The following is a 21641-nucleotide window of genomic DNA, read 5'->3' as shown; positions in this document are numbered from 1 at the left end:
TCCATCAGTGACAGACTGGATTAAGAAAATGTGGCACATATACACCATGGAATACTATGCAGCCATAAAAAAGGATGAGTTTGTGTCCTTTGTAGGAACATAGATGCAGCTGGAAACCATTATTCTCAAAAAACTATCACAAGAACAGAAAACCAAACACCGAATGTTCTCACTCATAGGTGGAAATTGAACAATGAGAACACTTGGACACAGGAAGAGGAATATCACACACTGGGGCCTGTCGTGACGTGGGGGGACAGGGAGGGATAGCATTAGGAGATATATCTAATGTAAATGACGAGTTAATGAGTGCAGCATACCAACATGGCACACGTATACATATGTAACAAACCTGCACATTGTGCACATGTACCCTAGAACTTAAAATATAATAAAACATAAAAGAAAGAAATAAAAAAAAAATAAAAATCACAGTGTCTGGCAAGTAATTAGAAATATCAGGAATGCAAAGGAGCAGGAAGATGTAGCCTATAATGAGGAGAAAAAGAAAAAGCAATCAATTGAGACAAACCCAGAAATGACACAGATTTTAGAATTAGCAGACATTAAAACAGTTTTTCTAACTGTATTCTATATGATCAAAAAGTAGACACATGAAACTTTTTTTTTTTAAAAAAGACCTAAATTAAACTTCTAGAGATCAAACCTATTATGTATGAGATGAAAACTAATGCTGGGTGGGGTTAATGGCAGATTAAACACACTAACATGAAAAGATTTGTGAAGACATAGCAATAGCAACTAGCTGTATTAGTTTTCTATTGCTGTTGTGACACATTGTTTACTGTTTATTTGTTTATTGAGACAGAATCTTGCTCTGTGGCCCAGGCTGGAGTGCAGTGCATAATTATAGCTCATTGCAGATTGGAACTCCTGGGCTCAGACTCCTTAGTAGCTGGAAGTGCAGGCTTGGTCATGCCATGTCTGGCTAATTTTTTAAAATTATTTTTCATAGAGTTGGGGTCTTGCCATGTTGCCCAGGCTGGTCTTGAACTGGGGCTCAAGCAATCCTCCCACCACAGCCTCCCAAAGTGCTGGGATTACTGGCATGAGCCACTGTGCCTGGTGCCTGGCCTGTGACGTGTTACCACAAATTTAGTGGCTTCAACAATGCAAATTTACCTTATGGTTCTGTAGGTCAGAAGTCTGACACAGGTTTCACTGGGCTTAAATCAAGGTGTCAATAGGCCTGAATTCCTTTATGGAGGTTCTGAGGGTGAATCCATTTTTCTTGAGCTTTTGAGTTTCTAGAGGTTGCCTGCATTCATCAGCTCCTGGCTTCCTTCCTCCACCTTCAAGACCAAAAATGACGGATCAGGTTCTTCTCACATTTTATCACTTCTGCTGTAGTCACATCTCTCTCTTACACTCGTCTTCTGTCTTCCCCTCCACTTTTCAATACCCTTATGATTGCCTTGGGCTCACTTGGATAATCTAAGATAATCTTCCTAGTTTAAAGCCAGCTGATTAGCAACTTTAATTCCATCTTCAACCTTAATTCTTTGCTGGGTAACCTAACCTAATCACAGGTTCCCGGGACAGGGATGTGGATGTCTTTGGGGGCTGTTATTCTGCTACCACACTATACAAAAATAAAACACACAGAGAAAAATAAAATTTAACAAAAACAGAGCATCAGTGAGCTGTGGGATAACCTCAAGTTGTATAATATCCATGTAACTGGAATCTTAAGCAGGGACAGGGGATGGAAACACGTATTTGAAGTACCAATGGCCAAAATATTCCAAATGTTATGAAAACTATAAGTTCACAAATCTAAGAAGTTCGGTGAGTTCCAAGTATAGGAAACCTGAATAAAATTGCACGGAGGCACATCATAATCAAATTACCCATAACTAGTGAAACAGTAAAAAGACACAAAACATCAAAAAATGAGGATGATGGCAAAATTCTCATGAGAAACAATGCAAGTAGAGCAACATCTTAAAAGTTGTGAAAGAAAAACATTTCCAACCTTGAAGACTTTATCCAGTGAGAATATCTTTCAAAAATGAAGATGAATTAATGATTCCCACACTCAACAGCTGAAAGAATTCATCACCCAATAGCTGCATACTCCAAGAAATGTTAGAGGAAGACCTCCAGGCAGCAGTAAAATAATACCATATGGGAATCTGAATCTGCACAACAAAATGAAAAGCACTGTGGTAACTACATGGATAAATATATGTTTTTCTCTTATAATGTAAATATTTTCAAAAGATGTTGAGTTTTAAAGTAAAACTAACGTGGGAGGCCAAGGCAGGTGGATCATCTGAGGTCAGGAGTTTGAGACCAGCCTGGTCAATGTGGTGAAACCCCGTCTCTACTAAAAATAACAAAAATTAGCCTGGCGTGGTGGTGCATGCCTGTAATCCCAGCTACTCAAGAAGCTGAGACAGGAGAATCGCTTGAACCCAAGTGGCGGAGGAGGTTGCAGTGAGCTGAGATCGCACCACTCCACTCCAGCCTGGGTGACAGAGCAAGACCCTGTCTCAAAATAATAATAATAATAACAACAACAACAATATATTATGGGATGTATAACAAAGTATACCAGTAAAAGGTAAGACAACCATGGCAAAAAAGGTCAGGAAAGAAGACATGGAAGTATAATCTTGTAAGATCTTTATATTATACATGAAGGGGTACAATATCACTTAATGTAGACTGTAATAAGTTAAAGATGTATACCATAAACCCTAAAGCAATTCCTATATCATGAAGAGAAAGAGAGTGAGATTTTTCCTAATAAGCCAACAAAGGAGATAGAATGAAATCATTAAAAACAAAAAACAAAAACTCCATCCAAAAGAAGACAAGAAAAGAGAAAAAGGACAGATAGAAAACAGAAGCCAAACTTAAATCTAAGCTTCCCAATAATCACATTATAAATAAAGCTTATCAGATTGGATAAAAAGCAGGACTCAACTATATGCCTGATAAAAAATGCACTTAAAATGTAAAGACACAAATAAGTTAACAGGATGGAAAAAGATAACATCATACTGACACTAATCAAAAGAAAACTGGATGGCTATATTTATCAAGGATTTCAGACCAGAGTAAAAAATATGACTAGGGATAAATAAGGTCATTTCATAATGATAAAGAGGTCAGTTCATCAAGAGGACGTAACGTCCTAAATATTTATGCTCCTAATAACAGCTTCAAACTACCTGAAGCAAAAACTGATAGAAATGCAAGGAGAAAATAGACAAATCTAAAATTATAATTGGAGATTTGAGTAGCCTTCTCTCAATAATTGATAGAAGAAGTAGACAGAAAAATCAGTATGGATATTGAAGATCTGAACAAAACTTTCAACTAGACCAAATTGACATTTATAGAACACTCCACCAAACCACAGCAGAATAATTTTTCTCAGTGCACACAGAACACTTAGCAAGATATACCATATTCTGGTACAATCCCCCCAAATTTGGAAACTAACACAATTCTAAATAACTCACAAATTGAAGAAGAAATCCAAAGGGAAACTAGAAGGTATTTTGAACTGAATTAAAATGAAAACACAACTTATCAAAATCTGGGGGCTGCCTCTAAAGTACTAGTTCAGGGGAAAATTATAGCACTGAACTCTGTAAGAAACTAGAAAAAGACCAAATTAAACCCAAGGTAAGCAGAAGAAAAAAAATAAAGATCACGGTGGAAATCAATGAACTATGACCCAAGTCGGCAACCTGCAACCTGGCTGTTTGTTTTTGTAAATGAAGTTTACAGATACAGTCATGACCTTTCGTTCACATATTGTCTTTGGCTGCATTTGCACTATAGTGGCAGAGTAAAGTAGTTGTGACAGAGACTGTATGGCCTAAAAACCTAAAATGTTTGCTATCTAGTCCTTTAAAAACAAGTTTGCTAACCACAAAAACAACAAATTCAATGAAGTAAAAGGCTGACTTTTTGAGATCAATAAAATTGGTAAGCCTCCAGCAAGGCTGATTGAAGGAGAAAAGGAAAAAGATAGAAATTACCAATGGTGATATCACTACAGCTTATTCAGATAGTAAAAGGATAAAAAAGGAACATTATGGACAACTTTATGCCAATTCATTCAATAACTTAGATGAAACTGACAAATTCTTTGACACAACTAGTAAACTAGAAACTAGAAAGACACAAACTAGTAAAGTTTACTCAAGAAGAAATAGATGTATATATTAAAGAAATTGTATTTGTTATTACAAACCTTTCCACAAAGTAGGCTCCAGGCCTAGAGGGCTGCATTGATGAATTATATCAAATATTTAAGGAAGAAATAATAGCAATTATCTACAAACTTCTAGGTTGGAAAATGAGGGAATATTTAATAGCTTATTCTGCGAGACCACCAAAACCAGACCAAGACATTGTAAGTAAAGGAAACTGCAGGCCAATATCCCTTATGAAAATACATAAAATACTTTTAACAAAATTTTAGCAAATCAAAGCAACAATATATAAAAGGGATAATACATCATTACCAAGTGGGATTTCTCCCAGGAATGTAAGATTGGTTTAGCATTTGGAAATTTATTAACGTAATTCATCAATTAACACACCAAAAAGTTATATTGTCATTACAATAGATGCAGAGAAGACATTTGACAAAATCTAACATCCATTCCCAATAAAAACGTGGTTCAGCAGCCAACCAATTTTCAACACAGGCACCAACAACATACATTGGGGAAAGGACACCCTCTTCAATAAGTGGTGCTGGAAAACTGAATATCCATATGCAGAAGGCTGAGACTAGACCCCATCTCTCATCGTGTACAGAAATCAACTACAAATGTATTAAAGGCTTACACATAAAACATGAAAGTATGAAACTACTGGAAGAAAACATAGAGGGAAAGACTCCAGGATGTTGGTCTAGTCAAAGACTTTATGACTAAGGCTCCTAAAGCACAGGCAACAAAAACAAAAATAGCTAAATGGGACTATATTAAACTAAAAAGTTTCTGCACAGCAAAGGGAACAATCAACAGAGTGAAGAGACAACCCGTTGAATGGGAGAAAAATATTTGCAAACTGTTCATCTGACAAGAAACGAATATCCAGAATATACAAGGAACTCAACTGGCAAAACAACCCATTAAAAAGTAGGCAAAGGATACTATAGACATTTCACAAAAGAAGACATACAAATGGTGAAGAGGTATATGAAAAAATGCAGAGAAATGCAAGACAAAACCACAATGAGATATCATCTTACCCCAGTTTGAATGCCTATTATAAAAACACAAAAAATAATAGACACTGGAGAGGATACTGAAAAAAGAAAACTCTTATATATTGTTTGTGGGAAGGTGAATTAACACAGTCATTATGGAAAACAGTATGCAGATTTCTCAAAAAACCTAAAAGTAAAACCACCATGTGATCCAGCAATTCCACTACTGGTATTTATCCAAAGGAAAGGAAATCAGTATATCAAAGGAATTAACCCATTTATGCTGGAGGTTGCAAATTTTTTTGGGAAAAATCAGACCTTGGCAGTGACCTTGAGCAGTAGGATATGCATAACTCCCACAAGCTTAGCATTCCAATAATGGAACACTAGGCATAGATAGGTTAATGTACCCCAATGTTCATTGCAGCACTATTCACAATAGCAAAGATATGGAATCAACCTACGTGTCCATCAGTGGATGAATGGATAAAGAAACTGTGGTATATATACACAATGTTATACTATTCGGCCATAGAAAAGGAATGAAATCATGTCATTTGCGACAATGGATGGAACCAGCATATTAAGTGAAATAAGCTAGGCACAGAAAAACAAATATTGCATGTTCTCACTTATATGTAGGAGCTGAAAAGAAGTGTGTCTCATGGAGGCAGACAGTAGAATGATGTTTACTAGAGCCTGAGAAGGGTCAAGCAGAGAGGGGGATGAAGAGAGGTTGATTAATGGGTACAAACATAGAGTTAAATAGAATAAATTCTAATGTTCCATAGCAGGGTAGAGTGACAATAGTTAACAACAATGTATTACATATTTCAAAATAACTAGAAGAGAGGACTTGAAATGTTCCCAACACATAGGAGTAATAAACACTTGAAGTGATGGACACCCCAGATCCCTAGAGTTGATTATTACACACTCTATGCATGTAAGAAAATATCACATGTACTCCATAAATATGTACAAATATTATGTACCAATAAAAAAAACCTCTCAGCAAATTAGAAATAGAACTTTCTCAACCTGATTAAGGACATCTTCAGAAAGCCTACGCAGATAGACTTAATGGTGAAAAACCAAATGCTTTTGCCATAAGATACAGGAACAAGCAAGAATGTCTGCTCTCACCACTTCTATTCAATATGATATTTGAGGCTCTGGTCAGTATCATTAGAAGAAGAAAGAAATGATTCCCAGTTGGAAAGGAAGAAGTAAAACTGTCTCTATTTGCAGATAGCACGATTGCACATGGAGGTTCATTGGTGTCCGTAGAGAAAGGATAGACTTTTCACCAAGTGGGGCTGGAGCATGCATATGCAGAAGAATGAACTTCAATTACACCTTCTCCCACATGCAAAAAGTAACTCGTAGACCTACATGTAAATCCTAAAGCTGTGAAACTTTTGAAAGAAAACCTAGAAGAAAACTCTGATGGCCTTAGGTGAAGTAAAGATTTCTTAGATACAATACCAGAAGCACACTCAATAAAAGAAAAAAATGATTAATTGGACTTTGCAAAATTAAAAACTTCTGCTCTTGGAAATACACTGTTAATAGAATGAAAAAAGAGAGAGACACGGACTGGGAGAAATATTTGCAAAGCAAATATCTGGTAAAGACCTTATATTCAGAATATGTCAAGAACTCTCAACACCAATAATGGAAAATAAATAACCTATTTTAAAAATGGGCAAAAGATTTGAACAGATATGTCACCAAAGACGACACACAGTTAGCAACTGAATACATAAAAGATGTCCAGCATCATCAGTCATTTGGGAAATGCAAATTCAAACAGCTGCACACCTATTCGGATGGCTAAAAGTAAAAAGACTGAGCATACCAAGTGTTGGTGTGGATGTGGGGGTCCCAGAACTGTCATACACAGCTGGCGGGAAAGTAAAATGGAGCAGTCCCTTTGTAAAACAGTGTGTGGCCATTTCCTTAACAGTTATGCATATATAAAAATATACACAAATACTTAAAAAGTTAGGCTGAGAGCACCTTGGGGCAGGACCCAGGACGGGCACAGCTGGGCATGAGGGTATCTGCCAGCCTCTGGTCAGGGCAGATCCAAGTTTTGTGGGGCCTGAAGCTTGTATGACTTGGGTGGCCCTCTGCAGGGAAAATAATTTTCAAATGAGTCAAGATTAGGTACAGAAGTGAATATTTAGGACAAACCAAGTAACCACAAATTCCTGGAGCTGTGGCTCTCCAGGTTTCTTTTCTTTTCTTTTTTTTTCCAAGTCATCTTGAGATATTTTTCTAGGAATGCTCACATAGAAAAGCTTCCTGGTGGCATCTGGCTTCCCCTCCCCATCTCGCACACTCAGCCATTCCAGCCTTTGTAGCGCAAATGCTGTGCAGCACTGCTGTCCCCAAGGCAGAGCTGCTTCCAAGTGGCAACCTCGGTAGGTGGCAGTGCCCACACTCTTGTGAGTGACCACAGCAGCCAACCGAGCAGCTTCTGGGGTTGGGCTCCGCTGTCTCAGCCTCCAGCTCCCTTCCTACCTACCTCCACAGCTGTGCTGCCCAGCGGCTGTCTGAGCCGCGGCAAGCAGGGCTTGCCTGCGTAGTGAAGGGCTCCAGAGGGCATCGCAGAGCCCTGGCTGCTCCTCACCCTCCTGAGCATTGGGGCCTCTCCCCTTGCTTCCCCGCAGGTCCGCTGTGGTGCCCTCAGCTGGGACACAGCCCCGCCCTCTGCCTCAGCCCTCAGAGCAGCCTGCTTGGTTTCCCCAGTTCTTGGCGGAGAGATGGCGGGAGGGAACGTGGGATGACTGAGAGCCCAGAGCTGGGACTTGAATCTCTGGCAGTGCCACTCATTCGCTGTGTGCATTCAACAGGTTACTTAATTCCTCTGTGCTTCAGTTTTCTCATCTGTAAAATGTGGTTGGAAATAGTACCTTCCTCACGGAGTCACTGTGAAGGTTAAAGAACCCCAGGAGGGCATGTTTGTGGCAGCTGTGCTTACCAGAAGGGTCACAGGCACGTACCAGGTGCTCAGTAAGCGCTGGTCCTATCTGCTCTCCATCCCTGGGTCATGGGCTCCAGCAAAGCATGGCTTGGGCCCACCCACCCCCTGGGAACACAGGTCTGTGAATCTCACACCCTACCAGCAGATAGTCCTGGGATGTCGTGGGTAGGGTGTATAAAGACAAACTCGTTCTTGAAAACCCTAAAATTACCTGTAAAGTTCAGTATAAATAGTTTTTTAATATTTCCCGAAGATCAATTCACTTACACATGAAAACTTGAAAACCAAAGAGGGGAAAGTCAGTTCACAAGCAACTGTCTTGAGTTTTCCCATCCTTCTGCCTTTAGGTACCGATCCACTGTCTAGCCGTGCGATGGGTGTGGTGGAGTAATCTGGGACGCTGTGCTGCATCCTGGTTTAATATCCAGCCTCTGTGACCTTCATATATACGGAGACTCTTGTCTTCATGGTGGGGAAGGGAGGCCCTAATCTCCAATCCAAAGTTAAAAGCACATAGTGACGTTCAGCTGTGTTCTTAGAGTGGGCAAAACTGATTTGAAGCAAAGCATAAAGTGAGGCCACCCTGGGGCACTGAAAGTCTCTGAGCTGGCCTAACATCTGCATGCTTTTTTTTTCTAATAGTGTCCTGGGGTGCTTTAAATTATTTCTATTTTGGCATGGGAAAATAACAAAGTGAGACCAAGAGAAAAAAGAGAAAATGGGAAAGGGCTCCAAATAAAGAGGTGTGAGGTGTGAAAGGGATGGACTGTGAGATAAAAGCAAAGCTCAGCTGTTGCTGGAAGGACTTTGAGAGTATCCCACAGGGAGTAACGCTGACTAGTGCTGGGGATGGAGAGTGGGCTGTGGGCAGGGACCCGGCATTGCACAGGGACCCTGCATAAGCCTGTGTCTCCCTGTCTTGCAGGTGGAGCCGGGGAGCGGGAGAAGGTGCCGGCCAACCCCGAGGCGCTCCTGCTCATGGCCAGCTCCCAGCGTGACATGGAGGACTGGGTGCAGGCCATCCGCCGGGTCATCTGGGCCCCGCTGGGCGGAGGTACTGCCCGTAGATCGCATGCCCACCCTCTAGAACCCTTGCCTCCAGGTAATCATGCCCCCTGCCTGTCCTGAGCCCCCAGAGACCCCGCTCACTGGGGACTTGCTGGCTGCATCCTGTGCTTCTCACAGCAAGCTGACCCTTCCACTGCCAGCCCTCGGGAGTCACCCAACGACTGCCGTGTACTCACTTCCTCCTTTATTGAAAACTGTGTATTAGACGTCTAAATGTACTGGATTCTATTCTGGGGTGAGGAATTCATGAGGATAGGCCACACCTCCACCCTACCTCATCTCCATTCTCTGCAGGAGGGATGGTAGACAAGGACATGTGTCTCGTGGTGTCCAGGGGTGAGACACGCCACAAAGCCAGTGAAGCTCAGTGAGAGGACGGTGGGGGTGTGGCTAGGTGGAGTGGCCCAGCAGACTTAATGCAGCCAGGGGCATGCTGGGGAAGAGCATTCCGGCGGAGACATGGACATGTGCAAGCGCCCCGAGGTAGGGACGAGCTATGGGAACACGAGCCATGTCAGGAAGGCTGGGGTTCCGAGGTAGTGAAGACCAGGAGAGTGCGAGGGCCTGAGGTGAGGGTGGTCACCAGGGTCTTGGAGTCCTGGTGGGGATTTTTTATTTTGTTCTCTATACAGTGGGATACCAGGAGGGCTCAGAACAGGAGACACACGGGACCTGGATTTCTGAAAAGGGCCCCCTGGCCACCACATGAGGAGTGGACCATAGAGGGACAGGAGTGGACACAGCAGGCCAGGGGAGTCCATGGGGTGGGCATGCAGCTGATGGTGCAAAGTGACCAGCTGCAGGTGTATCCTGAAGGTGGAGCTGCCAGGTTTTGCCTATGGTCTGGACGTGGGGTATGAGAGAAATGAAAGGTGACTCCCAGCCATGCAGTTGCTATCTCTAGGTTGGTGTCCATATGAAGTGGTCATGTAAAGATGTTTCATAATGGGATCACCATGGCATTTGGGCCAGGGCCACCAACTCCCTGCTGAATGTGGAGACTGGGAGTCTGACAGCTGGCCGGACTCTGACTACACAAGCTATGGACGTCCTCTTTCTCCCTGTGGTGTTTGATCAGCACACAGTCTGGGCAGGGACTCACCTTTTGGGGCTCTGGGCCAATCTCCAGATTTCATAAGCCCCGGCTGAGCCCCTTCCTTTGCTCCTCTGTTTGCCCACTATCCTCTCCCACCCCCGGCTGTGGTCTGCCTGACCACCTTTCATTGAATCGTAAATCCCTTATAAGGAAGAGTCAATATAATATTGAGAGTAAAAGTTGTTCTCTCAGGCTTCATGAATGATATCACACTGTCAGCCTTGGTCCCCTTGATCCCTGAAGGTTGCAGCACATTTGACTTATGGCCCCAGATTAATGGCCTGGAAAGGCCTAAGCCCACCTAGGGATTTCTGCAGCCTCACAATGGCTTCCTTTGGTTCCAGGTTGCTGAAAGTGAACCAGTGGAACAGAATAGAGCCCAGAAGCAGAATCTTACATAGTTGGACTTTGATGTATGACAGGTGACACTTTTGAGCACCAGGGAAAGAACATTATCATTATCTTGGGGTAGAGAAAGATTTTTTAAATGAATTACAAAAAAAAAAAAACCCACTAATCTATTATGAAATTGTTGATAAATTGCATTTTATAAAATGAAGAGCATCTGTTTGTAAAAAGTAGATTAAGAAAATGAAAAGATAGGCTATAGATTGGGTGAAGGTGTTTGCAACACATGTGGTCATCAAATTACTCACTCCCCACACTCCTACAAATGAATGAGGCAAAAACAGACAAGGCAGCAGAAGCATGGGCAAGAGACTTGGACAGGCATTTCCTAAAAGAAGAAATCCTCATGACCAGTGAACATAGGCTCCTGCGCACAACCTCTTCAGTAATCAGGGAAATGCAAATTAAATCGCCATGGGATACTTGTGTGCACCCACCAGAATGACTAAATAGCTAAATGAAAAAGACAGTTTCAAGTGGTGATGAGGATAGAAAGCTATAGAAACTTGCACATATTGCTAGGGAAATCAGCAGTGTCTGCTGAAGTTGACGCTGTGCACACCTGTGTCCCAGCAATTCCATATGAAGCATGTCCCACATAGAAATGTGTGCACAGGGAGGCCAGGAGACTTGGATACATGGGATGTTCATGGCAGCCTTACTGATGATAGCCTGACACTAACCCAAGTGCCCAGCAACAATACAATGGATGAATAACTATGACTCAGTCTTACAGTGGGAAACTCCACAACAGTGAGAATGACTCTATTACAGTGCCACCTAAAAACATGCATGAATCTTAAAAGCAATGTGGAACTAAACCCAAACAAACAAAAAACATAACATGTTGTATTATCTACCTATATCAAGGTGAAACACAGGGCAGAAGTAAACTATGTTATTTATAGATAGATAGGCAACAAAATATAAAGAAAAGCAAAAAAATGAATGCCATGAAAGTCAGGATAGTAGGGAGGAGGGAAGAGGTTAAGATGGGATGGGAGAGGGGCATAGATATCTGAAATGTTCTCTAGCATGACTTGGGTAGTTACACAGGTGTTCCTTTTACAATGACATGTTTATCTGCCCATTTATGCTTTAAGAGTTTTTCTAGATGTGTGCATATAAAAAATAAATGAAACAAAGGGAGAAACTTGGGGTTGAAGAGTGAGATGACTTGCCCAAGATGACACAGCCAGCAAGGGGGCAGAACTGAGAAGTGGAAGTGGATGTTCTGATCTCGAAGACTGTGCTTGGTCCTGGCCCAAATAGCCCTTCCAAGAGCTGCACCAAGACCTGCACCCAGCAGGCCTGGCTCCCCAGCCACACGTCCATCTCCCTCTCTGCTTGCTCAGATTTGGGGACCTTTGGCAGAATCCCACATAGACCCTAGACTGACCCCTTCCCCAGGCCTGGCATTTATCTGCCTTCCCGGGCTGTGTGCTGAAGAACTCACAACCATTAAAATAGGAAGTGCCATCAAAGGCGCTTATCTCCTTTTCCCCCGGGAGTACAGAAGAAATGCAGAAATCTCAGAAGTTAGCGATGCTAGGCATGTCTGGGCATGCATGGTGCTGGCAGGTGGGCTCAGCAGGCCCCTGAAGGTTTTCTGGCGAAGCTGTTATTAGCCCGCATCCTCTGGGAAGGAGGCTTAGAGGATCCATCCTTCTTTGGCTGTTTTGTGACAGAGCCCCTGAGCCCTTCCTGGAGTGCTTATTCTGGCACAGGCAGGCCACCTCTGACAGACAGGAGTGGACAGCGTGCCCACTTCCGATGGGACAGCCCAGCCATCCCCTTGAGAAGTGGGAGCAGGCCAGTGGTCAAGGGAGCCTCACTGCTGGTGGCCTGCCCAGCCCACCAAGCTGTGGCCCCAGCTGGAGTGCCTCTCATTTGGGCATTCATTTGGTCATTCAGCCAATCTGCCATGGACTCGCAAATGTTCTAGGGGCTGAGGAGACAGCAGTGAGCTGGAGGGACAGGCACTGGCCTCATGGTGCTTACGTGCTAGTAGAGGAGGTGGGTGACCAGCTGAGCAGACATGTGGCAAGTTAGATGGTGGTGGGCACAGTGGGGACAGAAGAGGCAGGGAGGGGAACACAAGGGCTAGGGTTAGGGTTTGGTGACTTTTGAGTAGAAGGAAAGAAAGGGTGGATGACAGCACAGGCAGAGGTGGGGGATCCATCCCAGAAGAACAGTAAGGAGGCCAGTGTGGCCAGAGCAGAGTGGGCAAAGGGGAGGAGAGAGACCAAAGAATGAATGACCTTGTCGTTATGGTAGGGCTGTTAGCACCTCATGGCGTGGAACAGAGAAGTGGCAGAGCCTGGCCCATCTTCTACCAGGATCCTTCTGACTGCCATGTTGAGAAGAGACCAAAGCCAGTTAGGAGCTCCTTATACAACAGTGCAGGTGAGAGGTGAGGGTGGCCTGGCCCAGTGGCGGTGGCGATAAGAAGTCATTGAATTATTGATTTTTTTGAAGGTAAAGCCAGTGGTTTTCCCCTGTTGAGATGGGTGAGAGGTATATGAGAATGAAGGAGAGAAGTTAAGGGTAATTCTGGGATGTTTTGATCTAAGCAATGGGAAGCTAATGGGTTAGCTATTAACTGAGATAGAAAGACTACAGAAACTGCAGCTATTTGAAAGGAAGATATGGGCCTAGTTTGAGATACCTATAAGATGCTCAAGTTCAGATGTCAAGTAGGCAGGTAAATATTTCAGCCTAGAAATCAGGAGAGAGGACTGGGCTAGAGAGAGAATTTAGGGGGCCATCAGCACATAGATGGGGTTTGAAGTCATAAGGCCGGATGAGACAGCGCAGGCGGGTGGAGGGACAACAGAGGAGGTGAGAAAGAGAGCAAGCCCCGAGAGGGAGGAGAGCCAGAAGCCACCAGGGTCCCTGAGCCAAGTGAAGGAACAAGGGCAGTGATCAGCTGCAGCAAGTGCTGCTGATAGATCAGCCAGAGGGTGAAAGCTGAGCAGTCGTTGGTGACTTGAGCAAAGGGGCTTTTGTGGAGTGCCTGATAATAGTGGGAATGAGAAAGGATGATAGGAGGGGAATTGGAGTGACAGCATAACCAACTCTTTCAAAAAGTTTGCAGGAAAGGGAAAGAGAGAAATGTGGACAGCAGCTGGAGGAGGAGGTGAGGTAAAGAGGAAGTTTGTTTATTTTTTTAAGCTGGAAGACAAAGCATCATTGCAAAAGACTGATGATGTAGGAGGGACAGAGAATTATTGCTGGAACACCAATATTTCTTATGGATATAGATACAAAAATCATTCATAAAATACTAACATGCCAAATCCAAAGAATTATACCCCATGACCAAATGAGATTTATCCTAAGAATGGAAGGGTGATTTAATCAGCTGAAAATCAATTAATGTAATATATTAACAGAATAAAGGACAAGAACACATGACCGTCTTAGTAGACTAGAAAAAACATTTTATAAAATCCAGCACCCTTTAATGATTAAAACACTCCAGAAACTAGGAATAGAAGTGAACTTCTATTCTATCCCTAGGAATAGAAGGGAACTTCTATGATAAAGGGCATCTACAAAAAGCCCACTGATAATATCATACTTAATCGAGGAAGACTGTGTACTTTTCCTCCAAGATCAGGAGCAAGACAAGGATTCTTGCCTTCACCACTTTTGTTCAGCATTGTACTGGAGGTTCTAGCCAGGACAATTATGCAAGAAAATGAAATAAGATGAAGCTTGATTGAAAAGGAAGACATTAAAGTATCTCTGTTTGCAGATGGCATGATCTTGTATACAGAAAGTACAAAAAAAGAAACTATTAGAATTAATTAAAAATTCTGCAAGGTTGAAGGACACAAGATTAGTATATACAAATCAACTGTATTTGTGTACAGTATCCATGAGCAAACTGAGAATGAAATTAAGAAAATTTCATCTACAGGAGCATCCAAAAGAGTAAAATACTTAGGGATAAATTTAGCAAAAAAGTATAAAACTTATATTCTGAAAATAACAAAGCATTGTTGAAAGAAATTGAAAAAGATCTAAATAAGAAGAAAGACATCCCATGTTCAGGAATGAGAATATGTGATATTGTTAAGAGGCCAATACTCCTCAAACTGATCTCTGAACTTCCATGCCCAGTTCAGGGAACACAGCCCCAGAAAGACGCATGGGGCAGTACCTCCTTGCCAGCTGTTTCCTTGCCAGCTCTCTCTGAGAGGAGAGAGAAGGGAGACAATAGTCACAGGGTCCCCAGGGCTGCTTCGGCATCTGGTGGGTGCTTAAACATGTGTGCCCCTTGCCTGGTTATCTGGAGAGAGTCGGCAAGCCTCTCCAGATAACCAGGAATTTAAAGCTTGGAATTTATATGCATAGGAAGGGGCTTAGCCAAGTCCATTGCATTGAAGGGTGAGAGGTGGCAGAGTGAGGCTTTGGCAACAGGCTTGGGTCTAGGTGTGATCTGACTCTGCCACTTGCTTGCTGCATGACCTGGCATGTCTTATCCTTGCTGTACCTCTGTGTCCTTGTTTGCAAAATAGGAAGAATAATATGTTTTTTGCGGGATTGTCATAAGAATTAAGAGAGAAAATGGACATAAAGTGCTCAACACTCTCTGAGTACCAAATAGTCCTCATTCATTCATCAAGCAGTTATTAATACCTGTCACATGCAGGCAGAGGACTCAGCAGGGAAGAAAGCAGTGTACAGTATACAATTCTGTGGCATTAAGTGTTTTCACCCTGTTGTACAACCATCACCACCATCCGTCCCCAGAACTTTTTCATCTTCCCAAACTGAAACTCTGGCTTCCTCCCTCCAGCCCTGGGCAACCACCATTCTACTTTCTGTCTTTATAAATTTGACTGCTCTAAGTACCTTGTATAAGTAGAATCCTGTAGTATTTGTCTTTTTGTGACTGGCTTATTTCACTTTGCATAATGTTCTCAAGTTTCATCTATGTGGTAGCATGTATTGGAATTTCCCTCCTTTTTAAGCTCAAATAATATTCCATTGTATGGATATACCACATTTGTTTATCCATTCATCCATTGATGGACACTTGAGTTGCTTCTGTGTTTTGACTATTGTGACTAATGCTGCTGTGAATACGAGTGTGCAAATATCTCTTTGAGTCCCTGATTTCAATTATTTGAGGTATATACCCAGAAGTGGGATTGCTAGATCATATGGTAATTCTATTTTTAATTTTTAATTTTTTGAGGAGCCTCCAGACCATTTTTCACAGTGGTTGCCCCATTTTATATTCCCACTGGCAGTACACAAGGTTTCTAGTTCCTCCACATCCTCACCAGAACTTGCTTTTTGTTTTTTGTTTTTTTTTTAAATAGCCATCTTAACAGGTATGAAGTGGTATCTCATTGTTCATAAGGTGTTGAAAGAGGTGAGAGAGTGAGCCAAGGGGACATCTAGTGGAAGTGTGCTAGACTGAGGCCACAGCTTGGGCAAAAGCAAAACATCTGACGTGGTCTAGAACCAGCATAGAGGCAGATGGGCTGGAGGAAGTGAGGAAGGGAGCCAGATGGCAGAAGGTAGAGGCTTCCTGGGCCCCTTTCAGTATTCTAGCTGTTTTATTTTATTTTATTTTATTTTATATTTTATTTTATGTTGTTTTGTTTTATTTTATTTTATTTTGGAGACAGAGTCTTGCTGTGTTGCCCAGGCTGGAGTGCAGTGGCACAATCTCGGCTCACTGCAACCTCTGCCTCCTAGGTTCAAGCAATTCTCCTGCCTCAGCCTCCCGAGTAGCTGGGATTACAGGTGCATACCACCATACCCGGCTAATTTTTGTATTTTGAGTAGAGCAGGGGCTTCACCATGTTGGCCAGGCTGGTCTCGAACTCCTGACCTCAAATGATCCACCTGCCTTGGCCTCCCAAAGTGCTGGAATTACAGGCATGAGCCACCACACCCAGCCGCTGTTACTCTATTTTTTTTTTTTTCTTTTTTTGAGGCTATCTGGGCTCATTGCAACCTCTGCCTCCCAAGTTCAAGTGATTCTACTGCCTCAGCCTCCCGAGTAGCTGGGATTACAGGTACCCACCACCATCCCCAGTGAATTTTGTATTTTTAGTAGATACAGGGTTTCACCATCTTGGCCAGGCTGGTCTTGAACTCCTGACCTCGTGATCCACCCGCCTTGGCCTCCCAAAGTGCTGGGATTACAGGTGTGAGCCACCATGCCCGGACCGGCTGCTGTTACTCTTAAGTGAAATGAGGAGGGGGCATTGGAGGGCTTTGAGCCGAGGAATGTCTTGATCTAATACATCATTTAATTTGCAATAATCCAGGCAAGAGAAGGGGGTGCTCTCCCTGTGGTCAGGGTAGTGAAAGTGATCAGATTCCAAATCTATTTTGCAAGTAGGACAATAAGCTCTCCTGGCTGTGGATGACAGGAAGGGTTCAGTGGAGGCTGACTGCACGGTGTCTGGTTGGGCAGCTGGAGGCTGGAGTTGTTATGAATTAAGAAGGGAAGACTTAGCACAGAGCTGGTTTGGGAGGCTATGGCAAGACCATAGCTCAGTTTGGACACGTTTAGGTTTGAGGTGTCTATGAGTCATTAAACCAGTAGAGATGCTGAGCCGGCAGTTCGATTAAGAAGTCTGGGGGCTGGGACTGGTGCTAACTAGCACTGTGGTAACTGTTCCACTATGGCCAGCAGGCACCGCCAAGCAAAGCCCTGAAGCTGTTGGTCCCAACCTTACCAGTGGCAGTGCAGAGGGCAGTCCTGGGGCAAGGAGCTCAGCTGGGAAAAGGTGTCCCTGCCCAGAGTGACTGCTTGGTGCTGGGGCAGGGCATGGGGGCTGGAGATAGGCAGTAGGCCTGTGGTCGTCATCGGAGCTGCACTGCCCTGGCCTGGCTGTGTGGGAATCTCACAGACCTCTGGAGACTTTTCTCAGACCCCCAGGAGTCAACTCTCCTGCCCTTGGGTTCCTCTGGAATCATGGGTGAAAGAAAGAAGGGAGAAATACAGCTCCCTGAAGCCCTAGGGCAGGACACGTGACATGGAAAAAAATCCAACCTTGGGACAACCTGGTGGGACACAATGCAACCTTGTTAGCTGGTAGTGGTCATCATTTGATGGAATGACATCTCTAAAAGGAGGCCCTGGAGGCATAATCAGATTCAGAGTGAAAGGTGATTACCCCCAGGCTAGGCTGCCAGTGGTGGAGCCCAAGGTCCTAGTGGACCACTTCTCCCCAGCACTGCTTGCTCTATATCCCAGCCCTAATGAGAGATTCAAGAAGACAGTCTTATTTCTAGTTCCTGTGAATGTCAACCTGCCTGGCCAGTGGGCCTGGGCTTTCCCAGGCAATCCTTCCAAAAGGGGAGAGAAAGGACTTGCAGACCTGGGCTAGGCCTCAGGTCATAAGCCAGCAGAAGACTAGTTCTGGTGCTCTCCGTCCATTCTAGTGGGCCCTGAGGGTCCATGTACTCAAGTGGAGAAGATGTCCCTATGGGCCTTGGATCCTGTCCAGGCTCATAGAGGGCAGACCTGGCCTCTTCTGGGTATAGGGTGTGTTCAGAGCACACTTGGGCCTCCTTCCCCTGCAGCCCTCAAGTCTTCTCCCCTGCCAGAGCCCCAGGAGCCTGAGAACTTGGATCCCCAAGGCAGAGGAAATGACCTCCAGCCGCAGCACCCACCCCCCTGCCTGCCCCCCACTGATGGGACAGCCACAGAGCTGTTTACCAGAAAAAAGGCCAGAGCAGCTGCTTTATCTAGGGAGAGCCTGGCAAACTAGTCGGGATGATTTACAGGGGGCTGTCACCACTGCTTCCTGCAAAGGTCAGGACACTTAACGTTCAACACCCTTTTAACCACCTTGCTGGTTCATTAAGCGCTTCCTTCTCAGCAGCTCTGATGAGAAATGCCCATCAGCTTGGCCAGTTTGGTTTCAGTCTGGTTTCAATAGACCTCAGATCACAGAACCAGAAAAGAGTTTGTCCCAATTATTGCTAAGATGGGGATGTACCCCTGGGGACCCCAGCATTTTCTGTACTGGGCTCTGCGTCCCTGCTGAGCCTGACAATAGCCCTGTGAAATCAGTCCCATTATATCCCACTTTTGGTGAGGAGACAGAATCAAGGAGGCTCCAGCATTTGTCCAGACCACAAATAAGTGGGAAGCTGGCATTTCAACCTAGGTCTGCTGGAGTGCAGAGCCGGGGTGCTGGCTGCCTGCTGTAGAGAGCAGGATGCCAGGAGGCCTCAGGGTGTCCTAGGGTTGGGATCTTTGTCTCTCATCTTGTTCCAAGTGGCCCTGGAGGACTTCAGCCCACACACCCTGAGAGAAGAGGAAGGGAGCTCAAACTGGCTATAGGTTGCCCTTGCCAGGAGTTTGGTACAATCTGGAGGCAGCAGAGACTCAGAGGTTCAGCAACTTACCTAACAACACACAGTGGGACTGGGGGCAGCACAGCCCACCTCCAGGGTAAGCTCATCGCTGGATGCTGTTGCCAGGTAGGCCTCAGTGCATTCTACCCACTAGATCTGAGATGTCTTGATGGGTGAGGGGGACATAATTAAGACTGAGGGAAGAGGCAGTCCCTGAGGTCCTGGATCCCAGCCCTAGCCGGGGAAATGTTGTATATACAGCTCAGAGACAAAGGCCATCCAAAGTGAAGAGGCCAACTGTTACTGGGTTGCTTGTGTGAGAGGATAGACTCAGGTTGTCAGCTTCCCAGCCCTGTCCCGAGAAGGCAGGCTCATGACTATCTCTGCACACCCATCCCCAACAGGCACCACCCCTGAGGTGAGGTAGGCATTGGCAGGGCCAGGGCTTCACCTGCAGCCTTCTAATGGGTGGCACCTGCAGGCCTCTAGCCATGTGGGGCTCCTGGGTAGGGGTGGAGGGCACTGTGCAGAGACTGGCCAGTCTGACTGTGAACACACAGGCGGGGAAACCATGGCTCAGAGCAGAGAAAGCATGTCAGCACCAGAGCCTGCCTGCCCACCTGAGAGAGGCCCACCAGTCCCTGGTCGGTGGGAGCTTCTGCTGAGCCCTTGGCCCCTGCTCTTTAACATGGACATGGCTGCACAGAGCTGGCAGGTCCCTGGGCTGTGGGAATGCCAGGCTCTGTTGGTAGGTGGAGGGCAGACATTCCTTGGTTTGTGACACCCTGCACCAACCTGCGCTGTCACCCTCAGGTTCACCTGAGCTCTGGGGAGGAAGAAAACAACTCCGCGGCCTCCCTCCCATGGCTTTGAGGACCTTAACCCCCATACTTAGTGTCAGGGCCAGGACTAGGGATCCTCACTGGCCTGGGGCACAAAATGTAAGGGGGCACCAAAAAAACTCAGTAATCAAGATATTTTATTGTAATCTTTTAAAAAATGAACATTAATATAAAAATATCCTTATATTAGGTCCCCATTGCAGCTCTAACAAACTGCCAGAAATTTGGCAGCATAAAACAACACAACGTGATTCTCTTGTAGTTCTGTAGGTCAGAAGTCATAACCAGTCTTCTAAGGCTAAAATCCAGATGTCAGCAGGGCTGAGGGAGAAGCAGTTCCTTGTGTCTTTAACCTTCCAGGGGCTACGGCAAGGCCTTGGCTGTGGCTTCAGCATGCAGTCTCTGCCTCTGTCCTGCGCCCACCACCTCCTCTGTGGTCAAACTTCCTTCTGCCTTCCTCGTAAAAGAACTCCTATGATTGCACCTGGCCCCTCAGATAACCCAGGTTAACCTCTCCTGCTCTCATCACATCTACAAAGTCTCTTGTACTGTGTAAGATAACACAGTCATAGGTTCCAGGGATCAGGACATCTTGTGGGGAAGGGCATTATTCAGCCAACCACATCCATGGTCAAATGGGAACATGTGAAATACAGGCAGGAGTGTGGCGGGATTGGGGTGGGAGGCACTCACCCTGAAGGCCTGCCCAAGTGCATAGCTGCTCCTGTCTGTATTGAAAACTTTGATCTTTTGTTCATCAAAGATTTTTTGCCTAATATTTATTCTTAAAAATACTAAAATAAAGTGTTTATCCTAGTTACTGAAGTTTTGGGTGCCCCTTAAATTGTGCCCCTGTGGTGAGTGCCTGGCTTGTTTCACCCTAGGCCAGGCTCTGCCTGGAAATGAGCAAGAGGCGTGACCCAGCTCTGCACATCCAGCTTGAAGAAGGGCCCCAACCTCTTCCAGCCCCAGGGTGGCAAATCCCTCCCTTAAGAATTCTGCTCTCCTACCCTTGGGACTCCCATCTCTGCTACTGGTGTTGCACTGCCCCTAGGCGTGCCTCTCTGTCCACCTGCCTTCCTGGTGTACCCTTTCCAGCCCTCACCCTTTGAAGTATTGGGATTGTGGGTTGATCTCAGAAACTTACCCTGAGAAGAACATGAGCTTTGCAGAAAGATCAGGTAGGTGTTAATGAAGGTCCATCACCAGCTGTATGACCTTAGACAAATCACACAACCTCTCTGATTCTCTGTAATATAGGGAAGCTAATACTCCTCAGACTGCTCAGGGGCATTCTGTATATCAAGTCCAAACCACTATCTCTGGCACTAGGGTGCCCAAGCAGGAAGAGGCCAGGAGGGCTTGGAGCCTGGACCCCCACTGTGAAGCCAGCACTGTCCTCTTTGCTGGGTGACCCAGACTCAGTTACCTAACCTCCCTGGACCTCCTTTGCCTCATCTGGAACACCTGCCTCCCAGGCGAAGGGCTGAGCGGGCGCTCGAAAGCCGGTCCTGGGCAAAGAGGGAAGGGATTCCTGCGGTGCCTGGGAACGTGGGGCATTAGGGTAAAGGGTGTGAAGTTTGACACCGGAGATCCCTCACGGGAGCCGACTTCGGGCGTGGCATCCCAGGCAACTCACAGATCCTGGGCCCTCCTTCGCCTCAGGGTCCGGGCCCGGGGCGGCGCTGGCCG

The 21641-nt window shown here is 45.0% G+C and overlaps 1 protein-coding gene across 4 annotated transcripts in view; it reads left to right on the top strand.

Annotated features, from left to right (window-relative positions):
* ARHGAP22 (Rho GTPase activating protein 22) overlaps positions 1-21641 on the top strand; it is a 215530-nt gene that overhangs the window by 173014 nt on the left and 20875 nt on the right. For 3 of the 4 annotated variants that reach the window (XM_011950353.1, XM_011950354.1, XM_011950355.1), the window contains one exon: positions 9121-9249. In XM_011950353.1, the coding sequence (XP_011805743.1) occupies positions 9121-9249 (129 nt within the window). Of the gene's footprint in view, positions 1-9120; positions 9298-21641 lie in introns of all 4 variants that reach the window. The other variant, XM_011950352.1, reaches the window with a different exon arrangement.

The sequence above is a fragment of the Colobus angolensis genome, unplaced genomic scaffold, assembly GCF_000951035.1.
Source record: "Colobus angolensis palliatus isolate OR3802 unplaced genomic scaffold, Cang.pa_1.0 Scaffold306, whole genome shotgun sequence".
In the NCBI taxonomy this organism is placed as follows: domain Eukaryota; kingdom Metazoa; phylum Chordata; class Mammalia; order Primates; family Cercopithecidae; genus Colobus; species Colobus angolensis.
The sequence above is the reverse complement of the archived record's forward strand: the minus strand, read 5'-3'. Positions and strand labels throughout refer to the sequence as shown.